Source organism: Mytilus californianus, unplaced genomic scaffold, assembly GCF_021869535.1.
Source record: "Mytilus californianus isolate M0D057914Y unplaced genomic scaffold, xbMytCali1.0.p SCAF_9, whole genome shotgun sequence".
In the NCBI taxonomy this organism is placed as follows: Eukaryota; Metazoa; Mollusca; class Bivalvia; order Mytilida; family Mytilidae; genus Mytilus; species Mytilus californianus.
Window position 1 is genome coordinate 20,462,345 of NW_026262745.1, and position 24,592 is coordinate 20,486,936.

A 24,592-nucleotide genomic window follows, 5' to 3' on the forward strand; every position below is an offset into this window, starting at 1 on the left:
TCCTGTGATCAATACACCATCATTTAAAGTAGACTTAAAACATTGTGTTTGTGGTAATCTATTGAATTTTAAACAGCCCTGTAGGTTTTACACTTTCCTGTCGATAATCACATCAAGCCAATATTTATATAACATTCCATTAGAAAAGATTGTTCAGTATTTTTCTTTTATGAAGATCTGGAATATTCATAATGATTATGAATATTTTTCTTCATTTTTTTGTTTTCTGAGCGAAGGTTTTTACATAAGTACAATGTTCAAAGCTACCAGTTTCTTTTAAATTAATTCGTAACAACTTTATTGAATTTCATCTATTCCTCCTCGCACCATTAGGACCGGTGGGGGGGGGGGGGGTCTTTTAGTTTATTGAGGATTCGTGTTAGTATAATGTTATAGAACTCTGTCGTAGATTCCAACATTTTGTACTTAAATTCTGGAATTGTCTGTAGAACTGCACAAAGTATATGCCTTAGGGCAAAGAAAGTAAAAGATATACATAATTAACAGGTAGGAAATAGCCAATTCATTTTATTAAAAGGGGTTCAATACCTCAATGCAGAGGAAAATACAAGAATGCTACTCCATACTACTAGTATACGAAACAAATTTACGGACAAGCAAGAAAGTATGTCTGCTGATCACTAGATACGTTGTACAGCATTGAGTAATGCAAACTCTGACTAGTTAAACACTGCATGGGATACAGGTGATAACCTAGAACAGTAGGGAATCTGAGGTTGTCGATGATTTTTATGAATTGTTTTAATATAATCAGAAAGTGTTACTATTCCCGGTATATTATGTGATATGATTTTAGACTCGGTTTACCATGTTTACTGAATTCAAATGAAATTAAAAAAAAAACTTTGTGTAATCCGTTTTATTGACATGTGAACATTTTTTATCAGCATGAGCAGTCACCAATATAACAATGATGTGTTGATTTAGTCAAATTATCTTTTATCATTAGGAATTTATTTAATATGATTTTTATAAGACCACAAATAATGTGTTCCAATATCGTATTCTACAGTAGATAAGGAAAATATATTATTACGCTGTGTGAACCATCATAATTGTAGACGCTTTATATTCACAAAAATATATTTAATTGAGAAGAAGGTGATAATTATAAATCACAATATTGAATATAAAAAGCTTTTGCAGGACGGCTTACAAAACGAATGGAATGATGCTGTTTAATCGCGATGAACTATAGATGTTCAATACAGATTAAAATATCCAGATTCAGATACTAAGAAATGGAAATCTAGAGAAAAAAAGAACGTTATTTTAACTTTCTCTTTACTTCAATTTCATTTTTTTGAAACAATTTGATATCTTATTGTTTAGTATCAAGATTTTATTAGCATGGTTTATTCAATATATAAAATTACATTGCCATAAATTGTTTTCGTTTGCTAATGCTTCGTAATAACCATAAAGCGCACAAGCTAGAAGGGCTCATAACATAAGATCTATGTCTTGTAAAAGCTACGTATATATAAATTTATACTCATATCATATAATTTTTATTCATCGCTGACCTTTTTGAAAGTTTAAATGAACTTATCATTAATCTTTGTATGAAACAGTGAACATCTTCAACATGAGGGTTTTGTTTACTATAAATACACGTTATTGCTATCATAAAAATAAAAGTGCAGCACTTCATGGACTACATGGAAACCAAAATATAAAATCGAGAATATTGATATTTTTAACAATTCAAATATTTAATCAGGATAATTTCAACAGCAGACCAAATGCAAACATATATCTCTGTGTACTTGAAACGGAATAATCATCAAGAAGGTTCCTTTTACAGTTTTCTTGTGTACATGTATGATTTGAAGTACATTTGTGACCAAAAATAATTTCAATGCAGGAAAACAAAGAAGCATTCAAGTCTTGTGTCCAAGCCATAAATAAGCACTTTGATACCATTACCTCAATACATGTAGCAGAGATTTAATAGCAGTATAATTAATACCTTTATCAATTGTTTACTTTATAAATGATACTGCCATACAAAAGTGTGAAATAACCTTTTCTATGAAATCTTAAAAGGGAAATTATTCTTTTATAATAAATAGTTATGATATCATATGTATACGCCTATTTATGGTAGTATTTAGTAAAAGATTTGCCGGTCAATTTATGATAACCTATTTGTACAGTGGTCAAAATTATACGTGCATTAAAATCTGAGATGTCATTGTAAACACGCGCATATATCGACCCATTTGAAAATCGCCTTCAAGAAATGGAAATCAGCAGTAGGAAAAAACGTCGTCCGGTTTGCCATGAATGTTGGTTTAAAGATTACCATTCGGAGAAATTTTAGTATTGAGGTTGAACAAAGACAATTAACGATCACTTTAGTAAGGATATGTTGTGGGTTGATTTTTCAATTTGTTTATTTAAAACAAATATGGATTGTTTACATATAATATGCCGTCTACCGATCTGCAGGTACTATACAAATATATTTATCAAGAGGTGTGTCAATGGGTCTTAATGTTATTTAACAATTTAACAATAAACTGTGAATTAAGCAGTTATTTTTACTGTAGATGAATCGCACAGATAATTCCCGCTGGAAAACCAATCACTAGACGGTAGTCTTATATACAGTTATCTCCAAAACGAGTCATGTCTGTCCAAAGTCAGGAGCCTGTAATTCGGTGGTGGTTGTCGTTTGTTGCTGTATATCATGTTTGTTTTTCATTTATTGTTTTGTACATAAATCAGGCTGTTAGTATTCTTGTTTGAATTGTATTACATTTTTTATTTCGGGGCTTTTTATAGCTGACTATACGGTATGGGTTTTGCTAATTGTTGAAGGCCGTAGGGTGATCTATAATTATTAACATATGCTTCTACATCTCTTGGTTTCTGGTGGAGAGTTGTCTGTTTGGCAATAATACCACATCTTCTTATTTTTATGAACAAATGTATTATCGAACAAAAATATAGTATCGTCAAATTAGTGTATTGAGTGTAAGAAAACATTTGCTGTGTGTTTGTTTATTCCACATTGGCTAGAGGTATAGGGGGAGGGTTGAAATCTCACAAAACATGGTTAACCCCGCCGCATTTTTGCGCCTGTCCCAAGTCAAAAATATCTAGCCTTTGTTAGTCTTGTGTGTGTTTTTTTTTATATTTTGGTTCATTTGTATGTTTCGGAGTTTAGTGTGGCGTCCATTTCGCTGTATTAGTATGCATTATTGTTTAGGGGTCAGCTGATGCACGCCTCCGGGTGCGGGATTTTCTGGCTGCGTTGAAGACCCATTGGTGGCCTTGTGCTCTTTGGTCGGGTTATTATCTCTTTGACACATTTCCCGTTTCAATTCACTATTAAAAGAAAAGATATAATAACGAATACAAAAGATATATTCCAATTGTGTTTTATCAAAAGACTATTTCATTATACAAATGTACATATATACCAAACATTTCTGTTCGATATTACTATGTAAAAGTGGTGTGTGTATAGTGTATAGAAATCGTGACTGGGAAGAATACTACCCCCCAAAGGAACATATTAACATATGCTTTATCCGAAGAGGCTCCGAACGATTTTAAGAAGGAAAACAAAATTAAGACAGAAGATAAAAACAATCATGAATCAAAGAAAACCAGACGATACCATGACCAAAAAGAAAACAACGAATAGATAAACAACAGTCTTCGTCTCATTTACGTATGTATATGACATCAAAGTTCCACTTGCTAATACTCATGTGTAATACAAAAAATAATCACTGCAAAAAAGGATAGAAACAATTGATATAGATTCAAGAATGATTGGTTGTTACGATAGTATAAGATAAATAGATTATCGTTATTATTTATAAGTTAGAGTAAAAATCTGAAATGTACTAGTCTACTAGCAACATATAGACAATGCATATAACACAATTAATCATTAGAGTTGTCTGGCCTGACGTATATTTTATCATGTTAATATGTAAAGTGCATTAAGAATTCCTTTTTAATATTCAATTAAAGACCAATTTATTCATCATTTAAATTTTGAAGTAAAACAGGTATAAGTAAATACTGCTTAATCAGTCTAATCAATATTCACAAAGTATAGCTTCTAAGTTTAAGATATCTTAAAATGCAATTGTTTGATGGCACACTTTGTAATTATACATTACTGGGTGCTCAAAATGGATGTATGATGTAAAATATAGGATGATAACAATGCTATTGTTCGATCGTGGGGGTTCACATGAGGCATACATCAAAGTAAAATAGTAATTGGATGCATACACTGTATTAATGAATTATAAAAAAAATGAATGAATAATAATTCATTTAAAGCAGATATATTTTGTAATATATTGAATTCTTTACAAAAGACTCTTTTGGTGCCTATCTAAACAGATTGTTCATGTACCGTATAAAAAATGCTACATTGACAATACTAGTACTAATGCCGTCATGAAAGGCCGTCTTGAACTTGCAGTAATGCGAACTGATGATGATGTTATTGCTCCATGTTCAATGCCCCAATGTGACTTTGCGATGAAGAAATCGCAATAAAAGCACTGTTCCTGTGCTTTTTGTGCTTTTTGCTGTACATGCACTGATTTTTCGTCATGAATGGATACCCCATATATCCTTTCTTAAGTCTTCTATTTGCTAAAGCCTACCAAATAACAGACAGCGGAATTCAAATTAAGGTAGATACAAAAAGGTAGACATTATATTCTAGCATTGTATACATGTAGATTTGTATGTGAATTAAATAATAAAACGAATAGCTAGGACGAGTGCTTATAACAGTACACCAACTCTTTAAATATGAAGAGTCATTATGATTCATCCTGTACAAAAAGTGTTGCAAAAACACAGAAGACATAATTTGGTTCTTAAAGGTTCATCTCAAGTAAAACATAGTGTACAGTACATACTATTGAAATAGAGCTTATTTGTCGTTTATTAAAAGTAGCAAGGAATCATCTAAGCCGTCATTGTGTCTACAAAACATTGACAACTATGATGAAACCAGCGAACATGTCACAAAGATTGTATACATTTAACTCTCTCAGGCAAAGATGACTTCAGATTGCTCTTTATTCTGATTAAAACTTTTTGTTTGTTTTTTTGTTTTGTTTTAAATGCTCCTTGGACTTGTACAAATTTTGGCTTTTAAATTAATTGATGTGCAACAATGTAGTGTGATTAGCACCTGATGTCGGATTTATTCCAGATATATCTGTCATGCATACTTTATATCGATATATTGTAGGTTCTAAAGTGTATGTTAATGTTATTATAAACCAGTTGTAAACTTGTAGCAGGAGAGCTGCAAATACCAAATGTTTTAAGTATTCGTCTAGTCGGTGTTAGCTGAGGTATGATATGCCTTTTATACCGAACTCAAACACAAAATTTTGCCAAACCGATGATAATAATTTATGAATAACTTCTTAGATACATTATCTGTACATAAACACAATAGCAAGAACAAAATTTAAGGCCTTGATGCTTAAATTGCATCAAATCCGGCGCGGCATACCGAATAATATTCAGGATTATCTTGCAGACATTATAGTAATATTGTGGAATGTTATAATGAGACCAAAACCCGTTGTAGCTTATGTAGAACGGTCTTTTTTGTCATATACTGCTGGTTTTATATGCCAGTTGCTCAGTAGGAAACTGAGCTATTCCGATGATGTTTCATCCAACCCATATAATTGTCAAACATATCCCCTGAAAATATGCCTTCCAGTCACAGGCAGTTGTCCCCGAAAAAATACCTATATACCTTATTATAGCACTGGCACTTGTTTGAAACAAGTGCCTGTGTATTATATGTATTTGTTTCCGAGAGAAAAGTGCCTGTACTCCTAATCTAATTTCTGCTACTTACTTTTCATGCAATTCTTTTATTGATGTTTATGTTTTATTGACGAAAAAAGCTCTTTCAAAGAGCACGTGTTTTATATCTTTGTTTGTGCATATATCGATTTTATTAAAATTATCTTATCTATCTTATTTAGATATACACTTGTTTTGTAGATCTAAGAAAAGCGTTTGACACAATCAATAGGGATGGCCTTTTTCATAAGTTACTAAAATATAATATAAAAGGGTCTTTTTTTAATATTTTAAAAGATATGTACAAAGATGTCTCTTTCTCTGTAAAATTAAAATAGGGACTAACACAAACATTTCCCTCGTGTGTAGGATTAAAACAGGGTTGTATATTAAGCCCTACATTATTTTCATTGTATATAAATGAACTGGTTGAAACGTTTGACCACAAATGTGATCCAGCATGCCTAGATGATACATGTAAACAAGTGTCTTGTCTTCTTTATGCAGACGATTTAGTAGTAATATCAGAATCTGCATCTGGCCTGCAAAATGCTTTAGATTAATTAAATATGTTTTGTGATAAATGGAATCTATCTGTTAATCTTAATAAAACAAAGATTATAATATTCAATAAATCAGGAAAAATTATTAAAAAACACAATTTCTATTATAATGGAAAACTACTAGAGCTGACTGATGAATACAAGTATCTAGGTATAATTTTTAAACCATCTAGATCTTTTAGTACAGCAATTGATCAGTTATCTAAAAAGGCTAGCAAAGCTATTTTTGTATTAGAAAATTATTATATTCTGAAAAGATGAATTTACTACCACATTTAAAGCTTTTTGATTCATGTGTTAAACCTATTTTATTATATAGCAGTGAAGTTTGGGCTACTGTTAGTTTAGTGAAACAAAATACTACCATCGAGTCAAACTATGCAAACTTTAAATTAGTCCAAATAAGATTCAAATCAAATTTGCTAAATTTTTATTGGTGGGTGTAAATAAAGATGCTGTGAATAATGCTGTACTTGCTGAATTAGGTTTATTCCCACTTTCATTGACAGCCCTTAAAAATACAATTAATTTCTGGATTCATATCATTAATATGAATAGCGAGAGTATGGTAAAGAAAGCATACAGTGAAAACTTAAACATGTCTAATGGTTTTTGTAGTAAAATAAAAGTGTTATTAGGTAAACTTGGTTTTCAGCATGTTTGGGAAAATCAAAATACTATGTCAAGGACAAAATTACCTTTTTCAGTTCAAAAAAAATTAGAGGAGGAATTCATAAAATCCTGGAAACAAGCTTTTTTTTGTGACTCTAATAAAGATAGTCATGGTAATAAACTAAGAACGTATCGCAAAGTTAAAAATAATTACGAATTAGAAAAATATCTCATACTGGACCTTAACAAAAATGTTATTTCTAAAATGGTAAAAATTAGAATTAGTAATAGCAAATTACTAATAGATGTTGGTAGATATACTAGAACACCTTTAGAACAGAGAATTTGTCCACTTTGCAAGGATGGAATTGAAGATGAATTCCATTTCCTCATTAAATGTAAAGCGTTAGAATTTAATAGAAATATACTCTTTTGTAATTTAAGTGATATAGTCCATCTTTTGTTAATATGTCTGAGTGACAAGATAAATTTAGTTTCATTTTGAAAAGTAATGATACTGACATTTGCACTGTATATGTAGCTGGAATAAGCGATATGTATGATTAGAACATTCATTTAAAGCAAACATAATGTTGTTAAGAACTGTTGTAGTATTAAAGCTTATGGTAATAGCTTGAAGTGATAATATAGTATGAATAACACCTCCACGCAATGTAGATATAAAATATGTGTCTCTTATCATTGAGAAAACATATCTCTGTATATTTGGTTTTTTTTGTTTATTTTTGTCTGTTTTTGTATTTGTATTTTGTAAATGTCAGCTGGTATCATTCCTGTATTGGAATTTACACCAATAAAATTATTTGATTTGATTTGATTTATTTATAATTTAACAACTGCGGAATTGTGCATGCGTTACTCGTATTCAGTTCAACTTTTATATTCGTTGTATGTCACATGATACATTTATCACATGATAAGAAAATGCCGGCAAAATTGATTTTGCTTTTTCTGAGTTTTTGTGTGGTTTTCACAGAAAATGAGGGTTTTAGATTCCCACATATGAAAAATAGTTATTTAAAAAGCAACAACAGCAACAGTGGATACTTTTATAAAACGTTTTACTTCAAACAAAAGGTAAAGTGCTAGTTGCAATTTCAAAGACAAAGTGACACTGGCACTGCGACAACCGAAAGGCGAAACCGTTTGGAATAAAATTTAGACCCAGTTTCTTCGTCTAATAGGTGATAGAGCCCAACATCAGTCTCGGCACTCAACCAAAGTACCACAAATCCAGGCTTGTAAAAATGCTGTCAGGGCTGTAAAAATCGGGGCAGCCCCGATATTCTGACACCCCATTAGTCCAACATCCCATTGGTCGACACCCCATTAGTCCGACACCCCATTGGTCCGACACAGAATAATTGAACAGTAGTAATATCTTTTTATATTAGAAAGCCTGATGACGTGTTTATTTCATATTAGAATTGTGTTTAGAACCGAATGCCTTGTCCATCGACTGGTCCAAGTTATAAGGGTAGGTTGGTAGACATGTATTTGTTAAAATATTCGGAAATATTCACCAATAGAATGATCGAGACTAGGACCTGGTTGTCTTCTGTGATTAAAAACGAGTACTATTAATATCTTAACTACAGTAAACATTTTGTCAAACTAGAATATAATTTGTGAAGTTTTGTCAAAATACTTGCATGCAGATTCGTATCTATGTATCTCTCCCAAAGCAGAAAATTAATTAAGAAAGTTAAGGCTAGCTCTAATGCCTTCCAAATAGAACTCTGTAAAGTTGACGAGTTCTCCATAAGGAATCTGTTTTGACTACATGTATATGAGTTCACAAAAACAGTATACGAGCTGGTAAATATTAATGATGAAAAGAACAATTAAAGTAGGTAATTAAATTAATACTTGTAATTTCATCATTTTCTAGATATCTAACAAATGGGGAGATTAGATGGTTATGGAGTTTTGTATGAAATCCGTATGTTGCTATGCACTAAACCACTTCTGATCCTATCGGACCAACATCTATGTGTTTTTCTAGTGACTGTATATGTCATTTGAACATGTCAGTATGCCATATTTCTGAAGCTAGAGCAGACAAGTTTAGAAAACAACTAATAGAAAAATTAAACAATATGAACGCACGCAATTGGAAGTAGTACCTCTTTCCGAGTGAAGCCTTTTGGAATGGTACGGAATGTCCTGTGAGGTGTTGTCCATTTTGGAAAAGACACTGACAATGCATTATTAACTTTTACTTTCACTTTTATTTTAAAGTTGTCAAATCAATTGTGACGTTACGTCTTGTTAACCTTTGTAACCCCATATGCACCGCATTTTATGTACTTCAGTATTTGTTTTCTATGTTTAAATTGTCCTGAAGACGCCACCGTAAGTGGCGAAACATGTAGACCATAATAAAGATTTTCCTTGCAGTAATCTACGATGTTGTTGTCTTTGAGTAGCATTATTTTCCTGAGGTTTTAAGACAACCGCAGCATACCTCCGGGTATCCATCCTGATTACTCTCTACCAGCCTGTACCGTTAGAAGGTGTTGGTTCACTCGATGCAACCTATTATTTTTTGTGAACCCCTGCATCTAGACGATCCACCTTTGCCAAACCCGCGTTGTATTTGACAACCACACCGCATTGACAATATCGACCCCTTCCGAGATTGCCGAATTATTCTAGAAAGTCAACAAATGAACTGCTACCACTCAAGATCAAAAGAAGACCACCGCAAAACGTACTGAACCGCAGAACCGCACGATTATTGTTGAAATAAACTTGCAACATGGACAGTGTACCACAACCGCAAAATGTAACCAATTCACCACAACTTCCACCATGCCCTACATGTGCGACTACCATACATCTTACAACATTCCCGACGCAATTGGAAGTAGTACCTCTTTCCGAGTGAAGCCTTTTGGAATGGTACGGAATGTCCTGTGAGGTGTTGTCCATTTTGGAAAAGACACTGACAATGCATTATTAACTTTTACTTTCACTTTCATTTTAAAGTTGTCAAATCAATTGTGACGTTACGTCTTGTTAACCTTTGTAACCCCATATGCACCGCATTTTATGTACTTCAGTATTTGTTTTCTATGTTTAAATTGTCCTGAAGACGCCACCGTAAGTGGCGAAACATGTAGACCGTAATAAAGATTTTCCTTGCAGTAATCTACGATGTTGTTGTCTTTGAGTAGCAATATGAAGAAAAGGCTAATTCTTTTGTAATTAGGGCACTAAGGCAAATTTAAAGAAATTTTATTTTGATATATGCACAATGAATATGCAAGAAATTTAAGACCGGAATGTCTTCTCACAAAAAATATGTTGTAATGTCAAAGTACATGTAAAAGGCTATAGATCCAGAGACACTTGTATCTGCAAAAAATTACCTATATGCATATATATATAAAAGACAATCGATTAGTTTTTAAAGAGGAAAAATAAAACACGAATGGAAATAACAATGTACAGAAAAAGAGTTTGTTTTAAGAATATATGAAATTACAAATATAATCACTGATGTGAAAAGTATATTCCCATGGCAATTTGTGTATGATGGATATTTTTTTTTTTGTGTTTTGAAAGTTTTCGATCTATAACATTGTATAAGTTTGTGTACAGTGTAGATGAACAGAAATCATCATTCTTCGAAAAAATATTCCTTTCGCATTGTAAAACAATACTTTTTCGTTAATGACAATTTCCGAGGCTAAATTACGTGAACGATGACAGACTGCACTACTAAGGATTGTTCTTTACATTTTCTTTTTAGTGGAGTGTATTTTCCCATAGAACACACCATGTATTATCATGATTATATTACCAAAACTTGCAAGGTTCTTGATAGATGCAATTGGTCATGGTATTTCTTAGATACCAGATGGCCCTGAGATGGGTGGTACGGCAATCTAATTAAAATATAGATCTTTGATTTCGTTATCCTCATATGAGCTTATATATACGAGCACAAGAGTTAATATAAATATGAATTTAATTAGATTGGGTAGTATGGTATCCCCTGTTTTGGTTTCTTTGACATACATATAAAAGAAAGAGTAGTTCAAATAACACGCCAACAACAATTCTATGAATAGAGTTTCTATTACAGCAGTAATGCACCTTCATTTGTTGGACTAATGGGGTGTCGGACCAATGGGGCGTCAGACTAGTGGGGTGTCGGAATATTGGGGCGACCCCTAAAAATCATATCTATAAGCCAATACAATCTATTAAACATGTTAAACTAAAATTTTCATAAAATTCAGCTTTGGGCCTGTATATTCAAAAGTTTATTGTGAAGACGGTAACAGAGTTCTTTCTATCATTTGAATGTATCGAAAACATAAACATAAAGCTTTTAGCAGAAAAAAGACCCAACCAGAATCATTTGTTAAAGTTCAGCATAATTTGGGGGTGTTACAGCAAGTGGAAAAGGGGTGGTAAAAAAACTTAAGAAAACTCCTTAAAACCCTGACAACTAATAGATGCATAATTGGATAACTTGAATTTATATGGTTTATATTGATAATACAGACATGGCAGACTTTTATTATGAGATATGTCACTTTTACTCAAAAGTACAATTTAACTTCAGGCATACATCTGTTGTGTCTTGTATGCAAGTTTCTTGTATAACAATATGACAGACATAATTATTTAGATAGAGTTCATATCTACCTTTTGAATACTTCAGAAATTATTGCAAATAATGCAACTGGCATGACTGGGTGGGTATCACAATAATAAGAACTTGCATTCTGAAATGTGACACATACATGTATGTTTCTTTATTCTACATTGGCTAGAGGTATAGGGGAGGGTTGAGATCTCACAAAACATGTTTAACCCCGCCGCATTTTTGCACCTGTCCGAAGTCAGGATCCTCTGGCCATTGTTAGTCTTGTATGTTTTTTAATTTTAGTTCATTTATATGTTTTGAAGTTTAGTATGACGTCCATTATCACTAAACTAGTACACAATTTTATTTAGGGGCCAGCTGAGGACCACCTCCGGGTGCAGGATTTTCTCGCTGCATTGAAGACCCATTGGTGGCCTTCGGCTGTTGTCTACTCTTTGGTCGGGTTGTTGTCTCTTTGACATATTCCCCATTTCCATTCTCAATTTTATACATGTATTTGTATGCATCTTTCCTTGGAATGGCAATAATTATTCTCAGATTTAGGTTTGTCATGTCAAAATTGCAATAACAAATGCATGTAATAATTTCTGAATTTACAGTATTGTATCAGCCATATTGTTTTCAAGGTTTTTTGCTTGTATTATTATAAAATTTCTGAAATACAAGAAGATGATAAAAATTCGCTATTTTGCCTCTTTAATAAAAAAAAATTGATTTTTGATTTGTGCCTTTTGTCACTATCTTTACATTAAACATTAGCAAGGATAAGATGATGACAATTATAACACCTACCCATTTTAAAATGAGCATCATGATTCATGAGCATAAAACATGGCATGATACAATTATTTTGATTTTAATGGAAAATTCTATGTCAATTGTAATGTCAATCACGTGCAACCCATGTTCTAATAGAATTACAACATGGCTTTGTTTCCAAAGCGAAAGAATTAGAATACATATTAGAATAAAATATTCTTTTCAGCTTCTCAATTGGTTCATTTTAAGATGTGACATGTATACTACATGTAAGTTATTTACCAAGTAATATGTAAGTAACTATATCATGTATATCAAGGGTCGATATAGGGCTAAACGTTTATCTCTAACCATTATTTTTACATCACAGTTTACTAGGATTATCAATATCCATCACTGAACATTACTGAGAGAAAGTTAAATTTGTTTATTTATAAAACTAACTTCTTATAATCCTTTGGAAAGTAGCTTTATTGATATTACACAACAAACAATTATTCAATACCCTTCCAAAATTTTCTCTGAACTCACATTATATACCATGTCTATATTAACAATAGAAGATTATGGCTGAGCATAAACAAAATACCATCTAAATTAAAAATTATATTCCTATTGCTAAGAAAAACTCATCTCCAAACTTGTGAGAGAAACTGTTATGAGATTGTTTTGATTTGAAAATATTTGAAGCAAAAAAGAAAAACCAAGTACATTCTATCCTTAGATAACCTTGTTAAAAAGGTTCTTCAGGTATATGGCAAATACATGTATCTACACATCTTAGATTCTATAATTGTATATAACATGTACAAGGTTAATACATAAAAAAAATCATTTCATTTCACATTTATACAATGTTTTATTTTTATTTCTTCAGGTAGACCATTTTGGTTTTAATAACAATGATGAATTTGAGCAGAGATACCTGTTATATGGAGGGTTTAGGCCGCCACAGGGAGGGGGACCAGTATTCTTTTACACTGGTAACGAAGGAGATATTACTTTGTTTTGTAACAACACAGTGAGTACAAGAAAGATTTTTGTCAATATAAAAATAAGGAAATGTGGTATGATTATCGTATAGTCAGCTTTAAAAGGCCCTGACATGAAACATGTAAAACAATTCAAAAGAGAAAACTGGAGGCCTAATTTATACAATACTATTTATGAAAAACATAAATAACAGACATGAACCAACATCAACCACTGAATTTCAGTCTCCTGACTTGGGACAGGCATGTAAACAATGTGGCAGGGTTTGATATGTTCATCTTAAAAAATAACATATAAATGTATACAGGTTTAATATTTTTTATGTCCCCGCTGTAGCGGAGGGGGCATTAAGTTTTAACCTTGTTGGTCAGTACGTCCGATTGTCCGTACGTCCCAAAGTTGGTTTCCGCTCTCTAACTTGAGTTTGCCTCAACCAAATGTTATGAAACTTATACACAATGCTTATTACCACAAAACACAGATCAAGTTTGAATTTTGGTGGCGTCACTTTAACAGTTCTAGAGTAATGCCCCTTTATAAATGGAAAAATTGCAAAATTTTTATTTTCTTCTAAATATCAAGTAGTATTTAAAATTGGAGTTATCTTTCTTTGTCCATGATTATAGTTGAATCAACTACAATCAATGCTTTATACAATGCAATGTTTAATTTTGACTTCCACTGATAAAACAAAGATTAAGTTGAATTTGGGAAGTGTCACTTTAATCATTATTCAGTTATGCCCTTTAAAAATCGAAAGATTGCAAAATTTTTAGTTTCCATTCTGTAACTTAAGTTTGCCCCAACCAAACATTATGAAACCTATACACAATATTCATTATCACAAAACTAAGATCAAGTACAAATTTTTTGTTTCTGTTTTCTAACTTTAGTTTGCCTCAAGCAAATGTTATGAAACTTATACACAATGCTTATTACTACATAATACAGATTAAGTACGAAATTTGGTGAGAACACTTTTAACATTCTTGAGTTATGTCCCTTTTTAAACATAAAAATTGCTGAATTTTTCGTTTCCGTTCTCTAACTTTAGTTTGTCTCAACCAAATGTTATAAAACTTATACACAACCGTTCTAGAGTTATGCGTGTTTACAAATAGAAAAATTGCTGAATTTTTAGTTTCTGTTCTCTACTTAAGTTAGCCTCAACCAAATGTTATGAGACTTACACACAATGCTTATTACCACAAAACTTAGATCAAGTTCAAATTTGGGTAGTGTCACTTTTACCGTTCTTCAGTTATGTCCCTTTATAACTATATGCTATGCAAGCGGGGGCATCATCTGTGTCTACATGTGGACACTATCCACATTTATTTTTATTTATATGTCAAACGTCAATATGATTTTAAGTACAGAATTGAACATGTTAAAAACAAACGCCTGTAGTAATATTAAGATCATCAGCACATGCCTAAAAAATTTATCATGTTCAGTAGATGGTCTACATTCAGTAAAAATATATTTTCATTTCTTGCATTAATCATGTGAATACATATATAAAACTTGTTATGATAACAATGTTAAATGATAGTTTATAGACAAAATCTTTCTAAATTGAGTAATATGGATAACAAATAGATGTAGGTATAAGTCAAAGAGAAAGCCAACCACTAGCACAAAAACCTCAAAAGACAGTAAGAGATCCCCATACAGTCTTATATAATAAACAAGTGTCTATAATATATGTTAAGGTCTAAATCATGAAAGTCGTTGAGTCTAGAAAAATTGTGAGTTTTAGCCGAATGAAATATATTTATCTCCAAGTAAAAACATACTGTATGTCTAAACAAACTACTTATGTAAATGAATACTATTTATAATTATGTTATAAGATGCATAATGCATTGATATATACTTACACAATATTACAGGGATTCATGTGGGAGTTGGCCAGAGAACTGAAAGCTATGGTTATATTTGGTGAACACAGATATTATGGACAGTCATTACCCTATGGTAATCAATCATTTAAGGTGAAGTATATCAGTCATCCACATTTTTCAGCACAACGATCAAACATTTTGTTATTTCCTCTTTTGAATAAAGAGCAAATGCAAAGGTTAACAGAATGAATCTTTATCCATGATTGTCAATTTCTCCCTAGACATGCTAGAAGGAGTTTTCAATTAGAAAATACTTATTCCTTACTGCTCTTGTTACTTGTGTACTGATTGGCTATGTTTTAGTTACCTTGAATCATTTTTGCTGATATTTTTTTTTTTAATTCTATCAATTTGTACTTTAAAAATATCAGTATTCTTTTTTAAAAACCTGTATGGGGGTGTGCTAAACTTGTTTTTATTTAGAAAAGACTTAAAGACATTTGAGAATCTTGGGCATGTGTATTGGATTATCATTTTATTTTCAAAATTTGTATTAGCATTTGATATTATATATATACATACATATATAATTATTTTGAAAGATGTATTATGCGGGAATTTCTCGCTGCATTGAAGACCTGTTGGTGGCCTTCTGCTGTTGTCTGTTCTGTGGTCGGGTTGTTGTCTCTTTGACACATTCCCCATTTCCATTCTCAATTTTATTACTAAGTGAACTATTTCGTCAAGTTCATTTGCTGTATTCTATATGTCTGAAACTCAGTTTTGCTTTATTAGACCATTTTTATTGTCGAGCCTGCGACTTTTGTCGCAAAAGCGAGACATAGTGATCCTATATTCCGGCGGTGGCGGCGGCGGCGTCCACAAACATTCATTCTGTGGCTCAAGTTTTTAAAATTTTAATTACTTTCTTAAACTATCCTGGATTTCTACCAAACTTGGACAGAAGCTTGTTTATGATCATAAGATAGTATCCAGAAGTAAATTTTGTAAAAAAAAAAACCTGTTTTTCCGTATTTTACTTATAAATGGACATAGTTTTTCTGCCAGTTAACATTACATTCACTGTGTGGTTAAAGTTTTAAAAAATTTAATAACTTTCTTAAACATTCCTGGATTTGTACCAAACTTGGAAATAAGCTTGTTTATGATCAAAAGCTAGTATACAGAAGGAAATTTTGAAAAAATTTATTTCCTGTTTTTCCATATATTACTTATAAATCGACTTAGTTTTTCTTCCAGTTAACATTACATACAGTCTGCAGTTAAAGTTTTTAAAACATTTATTAGATTCATAAACCATCCTGGATTTTTACCAAACTCAGACAGAAGCTTCATAATTTTTTCCCCATTTTTGTTGAGCCTGCGACGTTTGTCACAAAAGCGAGACATAGCGATCCAACATTCTGTCGTCGTTGGATGAAAACATAGACAACAGCAATAGTAGGCGAGACACTGGGTTCCGCAGAACCCTTACGAATTTTTCTCATTTAAGGCCGTTGTGGTTGGATATTGTTTGAAATGTTTGGTAAGTGAAGTGGTTGGGACATGAACAAATTTATCAACAGAATACATCAGTGTCTGAACTGTTTAAAATAAATGTATGGATGCAAAAGATTGTAGTGATCCCTATATCATGAGTCAGGGATCATATTTAAAAGGGTCAGTGGTTTGATATGATGTCATACATATTTTAAACATGCGTGTCATCTTAAAAGGGTATGAGTGAATGTGACTCGTAGGAAAATCAATTACAGTTTATTTAACTGTTGGTTATAGCACACAGGATTGCTCCAAGATGAAAAATACAATATGTTCCAAATTGAAAAATGTTTAGATATGACTTGTGTTTATTGGTAAATGTATTATTTCAGGACCCTACCAAACTTCAGTATTTGACATCAGAACAAGCATTAGCAGATTTTGCAGTATTTATTGATTATTTGAGATCAGAGTGGTACCCTAGACAGAAGGTACCAGTCATTGCTTTTGGTGGATCTTATGGTGGAATGTTGTCTGCATGGTTCAGGATGAAGTATCCACACTCAGTACAAGGGTAATGTTCAAATTATATGTCAAGTAATGATCAGTAATGAAGCAACTTACCCAGAATTGTCATCTGATCTGTCATTTTACCAGTTGTGTCCTTTTTCCTGATTGTGACATTTTTACATAGTATGGGCTTGCATGGCAGGTAATGCATGCATACTACTGTTGTGGTACCCCGTCTCACTCCTTTTAAAATTCATGTGATTCTCTCAGCTTCTGTTTGTAATACCTTGATTTGTATTTTCTTAATTTACTAAACTACTGTTGTTTAAATTTATCTGAATTAGGAACCAACATTTGTTTGTTTGTTAAATTTGTCCTTATTTAACATGCAATGAAATATATGACAGGGGAATAGTTTAATATTTGTGTTTTTTCAATGAAATGAACAAAGTTTTTAATCAAACAGGGATCATATAAAAATATACCCATGATATAGAAATTATTCTTAACTTGTTGGTATTAAGTAAAGGGTTCTTGCAAAAACATATGTACCATAATCTAAGTAGAAATCAAGGTCCTAGACTAAGTAAAGTTTCAGATGTGCAGAAATGTCCCAAGTAAGGAACTACATCAGTAGTTATCTTCTGTAATATATTAATTGACAACTAATAGTGTTTGGCGAAAGGTGCTGTATTATAATAATGCAATTAAATATAGTTATACCAAACATGGTATCAATAATCTACAATAAACAAAGTGTCAATATGAAGCACCTGAACCCTGATGTGGGTAATACTAACATTAATCATGTTAATAAGAAACAAAAAAAACAAAATAAAATCAAATACTTAATAAAATGTAGCTGGAACATGATCTCTTGCTTGAAATCACATGTTAACTAAAACCTAGATGAAGTAACATGGGTGGGGGGCAAATCTAGTACAAAGCATTATCAATTAGGTACAATGAGAGTTACCTCCCATTGTACACAATGGTTTTTGACATTAGGGAATTTGGTGTTAATGGCAGATCTTTGATAGTCTCCTAAATTTATATACATTTTTTATACTCTTGGTTATTTAGAGCTAAACATATTGACTAAGGAATAAAGGGAGACAATCCATGAAACTATACAAATTTAGACCTCTATAAGTCCAAAGCAAAATTAGACTTGTTTTTTATGTCAGAGCTCTGACTTACTGTAAACCATCAGCTAAGGGAATAATACAATATTATTTAGTTTTCAGAAGAAATTCTCAAGTTTGATACAAAGACTACCTTTTTTGTCTCACAAGTGCAGTATCAAAATATAAAGTTTAGTTAGATGTTCTTAACCATGTATTTAGATTTTCAAAAGTGCCTGATTCTCAATGAATATAATGTACAACATATCAATAACTAATCTGTTTATATACAGGGCTTTGGCAGCATCAGCTCCTATCTGGCAGTTTACAGATTTAGTAGATTGTGGAGCATTTTTGAAGACAGTCACTAATACATTTAAACACCATAATCCTACATGTGCAGAAAACATCAGGAATTCATGGATGATTATCAATAAAGCTGCGACAACAGGTAACAGTTTACTCTTGAATCATAATGTATATATATACCTGCTGCCAAAATTTCTAATTTACAATAATCACACTATTACATTCTTTAACTATCTAGGGGTTTGACTATAATTGTAATGTGATTTTCTTACCAAACATAGACAACCCTCTGATCATTATGAATATATGCATAAATTAGAATGTCCCACAGTATGTCTAAAGTAACTTGTAAAAACCCATTAACTACAAACAACTTGGTTAAATGAATCATTAAATGCGACAGTCATGGCAGTTAACAATACACAAAATCAAAAGCAAGTCATTTTAATTCTGTAAATTCAAATAGTTTTGTGCATTTTCATCAACAAACACAACTGCAGGATTAATTTCTGCATTAAAAAAAATGCAACATGTATAAGAATTAAAAAATGTCACATCTAAATGATGCGATTCCAACACATTTTTTTTAATGATAAAAACATCACAAAACTGATTTTATACAAATAAACATCACTAATCATTTGATGTTAGCAAAAAAAAATCACTATACAAAGATTTTTCATTTTCCTTCACATGATATTGGTTTTTACATTTTATATCATTTACAAAAACTTTTTTATACATTTGGTTTTGTGTTTTATACAGAGACAGGAAGAAAAACAATTACTGACACATTTAAACTGTGCAAGCCTCTGCAATCTACAGAAGATGTTGGTACATTCAAGGCATGGTTACAAGAAACCTGGGTTGATTTAGCTATGGTTGATTATCCATACCCATCTAACTTCTTAGAACCATTACCTGCCTGGCCTATAAAGGTAATCATGTGCTTGTAAATTCATTCCAGTGAGAAACAATAATTTACCATGTAATTGCTATAAAGACCAGGATGTATGTGAAATAATTTCTCTAATTCTAAGCCGATTTTTATATTCACAGAGTGGTTAATTAATGTTTTCATAATCAAAGTGTGGTGTGAACCCTGTGATTGATCATAGGACCTTTTTGGTGAAAATTAAATTATGAGATCAAATTTTCTAGTTTTTCTTCTAATTTTGCTATCATGACCTCACAAAAAGTCAACCAAGTACGATAACGTCACATTGAAAGAACACAATTTTTTGTCTTCAGTTTATTGAAAAAGAATGATTAAGTTTGTCTACATATGTGGTCAAAATAATTATAGAAACAGATTTCATAATCACATCTTGTGAGAGAAGATTTTTCTTCACTCCAGACATTGTTACTTTAGATATTTAAATTACTTGGCAAGCTCTACTGTAAAATTTGCATTTGACTGACTCAAGATGAGAAAAATTGAATCACACATGATAGGTAGTAGAATCAATAATTAATAGATTTAGTATATTTGAAAACATCACTTATTTATTGTGTATTTGTGGAATTTAAAGATGTATGTTTTATGTATACCTCACTTCTGAGTTGTCACATTATTAAAGGATTAAACATATTTTTTCTATAAATTATTGATGTGTTATATGAACTGAGGCGATTAACTCACAAACTGAATAATAGTCAAAAGGACTTGTATGATAAGTTTGATGAGTCAGCATCCCAGTTTACACTTAAAGAAACTCTAGAAAAAATATTCTTAATCCTAACAATATTGGTAATATGCAAGTCATATAAGAATTATATTCTTTATATTCTCACAATTTTTATTGTGTTTAAGTTTTTTGAACTCTTTATTTTAATCTTTTTTTTAACAATTATATATTTTTATAAGTTGATCAAGGCTATGTACATGCTGCTGTATTTTACAGGAAGTCTGTTCTTATTTATCAAAACCATTGACAACAGATGCGTCATTGTTATATTTAGTATATGAGGCAGTTAATATGTACTATAACTATACTGGCAAGGCATCATGTCTAGATATTAACCAGGAGGCAACACAGGCTTTAGGAACAATGGGATGGGACTATCAGGTATAGATATGTGTTTAACTTCCTTTAGATCACTATCACTATTGAATTTGAATTAAGAGATGTGGGTAGTGTTAAATGAGACAGGAACCAAACAACACAATCATAACCCAAATGACGCCAAGAGGTCAAAATACATATTTCAACAATAGACAGGTTTTTATACAATATGTCAAACTATGGATTAGACCAAGTCTAGAGAAGTATGATATGGAATAGACCAAGTCTAGAGAAGTATGATATGGAATAGACCAATTCTAGAGAAGTATGATATGGAATAGACCAAGTCTAGAGAACTATGATATTGAATAGACCAAGTCTAGAGAAATATGGTATGGAATAGACCAATTTTCTTATTATTTTACACCATTTCTTTCTAGGCTTGTACAGAAATGGTAATGCCAACCTGTTCTAATGGTAAAGATGACATGTTTGAGCCTGTAGAATGGGACTATGATGATTATGCCAAAGGATGCCAAAAACAATGGTCAGTTACACCTAGACCAATGTGGCCAATTATACAGTATGGAGGAAAAAATATAACTACAGCTTCAAACATAATATTTAGGTATGAAATTTTGTTCATGAATGAAACACAATTCTTTGTTACCTATAGTTTTTGTAACATATTCTCATGTTAGTTGTGAGTGATGTCCAATCATATATCAGAAATTAATCATTCTATTTTGAATGGGAGTAAGTTTTGAAAAATAATCTTGTGATCTTCAATTAAAAAAAAAATCAATCCTACATCGTTTTATGTTATATAACTTTTTGGTACATTCTTAAGATTTTGGTTGGTACAGTTTTAACCATGTTTAACCAAGTACAAATCTTCTACAGGCTGGTATGCAGACTTAGACAAAACCACAAAATTGAATGTCCACCAAAATAAATGAATGGGACAGTGTCTCCTCATAAATTTCTTACATCATCTTGATAAACAGGAAATTATGAAATATCATCTTGTTTCTAGAAATTATACCGTCACATCCATAACACTATTTATAAAAAAATAATTTCAGATAGCTTCACATTCTAGCAATATAGCATCATATTACCATGATGCTAAAAGGCCCTGGGGAGAACACTGAATTATCCACAGTTTATTTTTCTTCTTTCACAGTAATGGTTTATTAGACCCTTGGTCATCAGGAGGAGTAACAGAGTCTTTATCAGCATCACTTACTGCCATCGTTATACCTGATGGGGCTCATCACTTAGATCTCAGAAGTACAAATAAAAATGATCCCAAAGATGTCACTCAAGCAAGACTGAAGGAAAAGGAGATTATTACACAGTGGATAAAGGATTTTTATAAATAATTTATTTTTTATATTATTGAATTATTTCTTAGAGCATAAAGTATTTTTATTAATTTATATTAAAAATTATATATTATTTTTCTTGGATTATTGCATATTAACGGGAAAAGGACTAGTCTTAAAAAAAATTGTTACATTTTTGTTGGTTATTATATATGTGCTTGTTGAATATTTTTGATATTTTATAGCAATTAGAATTTGCTAACCCCATTGTTTATTAAGTTTTACTGTAGAAGGCAGATTGCTTGTCCTTTAAAATTCAATAGTTTGCATTATTCTGATGAGGCAGATCTTACTTGAAAAGTTTGGGATTTTGATTAAATGCTTATTGATTCATATTATTTTATGGTTCTTTTTTGGGTAATTTTTACCATATAGAAAATAGTGTTGAAATGATACAGTATCTTTTAAAAACAATCTTTGTTTGAGAAGTTGAAATAGTATTTAAAGCGTTTTTCTCTTTTGTATACAATATCATGAAATGGCTAAGTTATTTCATTATAGCTACGATATTTGTTAACTTTTATACTATAGATGACCTTAAAGTTCAAAATGACCTTGAATAAATCCATATTTTTAGAAATGCTGACAATTTTCATTTTTCAATCCATGAGTGTAATTCTAATGACAATTTATTGTGGTGGTAATTTGATATTTGCTTTTCTTTCAGTCTGAACTTGCTATTTGAGAATTATAGCCCTTGTTATTTTCATGATAATGTGATTGACAAAAATTTAGTCCCTCGTCATGTTTTAAGCACATTCTGTGCCCTCAGCTGCTAAATTTGTTGTTATTTTTAAAACTTTTATTGATATTCGAACTGGTGCTGGATGAAATGTATTTTGCTACTTATCTTAATAAACTGTTTTATCTAAATATTGCTGTTTTATTTAATATGAAGCTTTTCTTAAATATTTATTTCAATAATCTGATTCCCCATTGGCCACAGATAAACAGACTCCAACCAACAGAAGGATCTTCACACAAGAACACTAACAAAATGACAAGCTGTATGTTTAGTCATTTTGTAAGACTTGTAGGACATTGATTTATGTATCAATGTGTTGTGTAACCCTCTTGGTCTTTTCCAAGATGTTGACTTCAGTATTTTTTTATATTGTCTTTGATACTGTTTTCTGAAATCTAGAAAAGAATACATCTAGACTTTATTGATGGTGAATTTTGACAGGGTTTACTTGTTTTTTAGGAGTCTTTATATTAAAAACATGTTACTTTTTATATGGAAATAAACCCAAAAAGTTACACATGAGAACAGTTTTTTTGGTGTATTGGTTTCTCACAAGGATTCAGTCAAATAAATGTATCTTTGTCTGTAACATTGATTTCATCATATCCAAAGTCTTATGTACCATTTGAGGAACCTTTTTACAGATTAAAATAATAGCGGCTATTATCAAGTGCAAGAGGTCAAACCAGACTTTCAAATTGGCATTTGCCGCTTTTACACAAACCACAAGGCATTGTTAGGAGTGAGTAGAGATTGGTCTGCTTGGAGTTAAAATCTAGGTAGGTTGACATGTCCTTCTGTAGACTGTTGCCATAGTGGTCATATCAAATTAATTTTTTATCTCAACAATATATGCATGTACAGTAAGACATTTCAGCAGTGATCCATCCACCAAGCACAGATATGCAATCTGAAAACCTACAAGGCCTCCAAAGCTGTACATACTATAATACCGTGCATGTCTGCAGGATTTCCCCTCAACCGCTCAAAGTTTCTATCTATTATAGTAAAGATAAAAGCAGAAATGCAAAACAATTAGTAAAGATTGTCATTAAAGGGCAAGAATTCTAATAAGGAGTCGTTGGACAATTTCCTTTTATATTGGCTTAAATGTAGATCTTGTCTTGCTGATCATTTTTGCTTAGTTTAGTTTCTGTCTTTTATAATTTTCAAGATATCAGGCAAAACCGAAAAAATGGGTAAAAATTGTCATTTGAGGGCAAAAACTCAAATAAGGAGTCTTCAGACAATTTCCTGCAATTGACTTGATTGTAGATCTTGTTTTGTTGATCATTTTTGCTGATTCAGTTTCTACCTATCTATTATAATTTTTAAGATATTAGGCAATAAACTGCTTCGCTGAGCGCAGCTGGATACGCCCGCAGAGGTCCAACCCTGAATAGTTGGGGCAAAAATGGACACAATATTCAAGCTTGATACAGGTCTGAATTTGGATTGTAATTAAATATTTGACATATTATAGGTTTCTTAATAAATGTAGTCAAAAATTAAAGATTTCTTGCTGTTGTGCAATACACTGTGCTGTTGCGCAATACTTAGTAAATCTGTTGTCAGACTATAAACAATTAAAGTTCAATTAATTCTCAATGTCATACTAGAAATTTATGAAAATGTAAAGGGAGCTTACATCAATAGATATAAACAATTCACCAAAGTTTCATGAGAATTGCTGACAGCATTTTTGAGTTATTGTCCGAAAACTGGAAAATCCCCCCTTTTTTAATCAATAAAA

At 31.5% G+C, this 24,592-nt stretch overlaps 1 protein-coding gene across 1 annotated transcript; it reads left to right on the plus strand.

Moving 5' to 3' along the window:
• The first annotated feature begins 7,948 nt into the window (after nucleotides 1–7,948).
• On the plus strand, nucleotides 7,949–22,967 carry LOC127714398 (lysosomal Pro-X carboxypeptidase-like). Its single transcript, XM_052220451.1, has 9 exons — nucleotides 7,949–8,111; nucleotides 13,295–13,438; nucleotides 15,306–15,407; nucleotides 17,150–17,331; nucleotides 18,685–18,842; nucleotides 19,466–19,638; nucleotides 20,605–20,769; nucleotides 21,147–21,334; nucleotides 21,893–22,967. Exons 1-9 carry the CDS (start codon nucleotides 7,959–7,961, stop codon nucleotides 22,089–22,091), a joined length of 1,464 nt encoding a protein of 487 aa, XP_052076411.1. The 5' UTR covers nucleotides 7,949–7,958; the 3' UTR covers nucleotides 22,092–22,967.
• The last annotated feature ends 1,625 nt before the right edge of the window (nucleotides 22,968–24,592 follow it).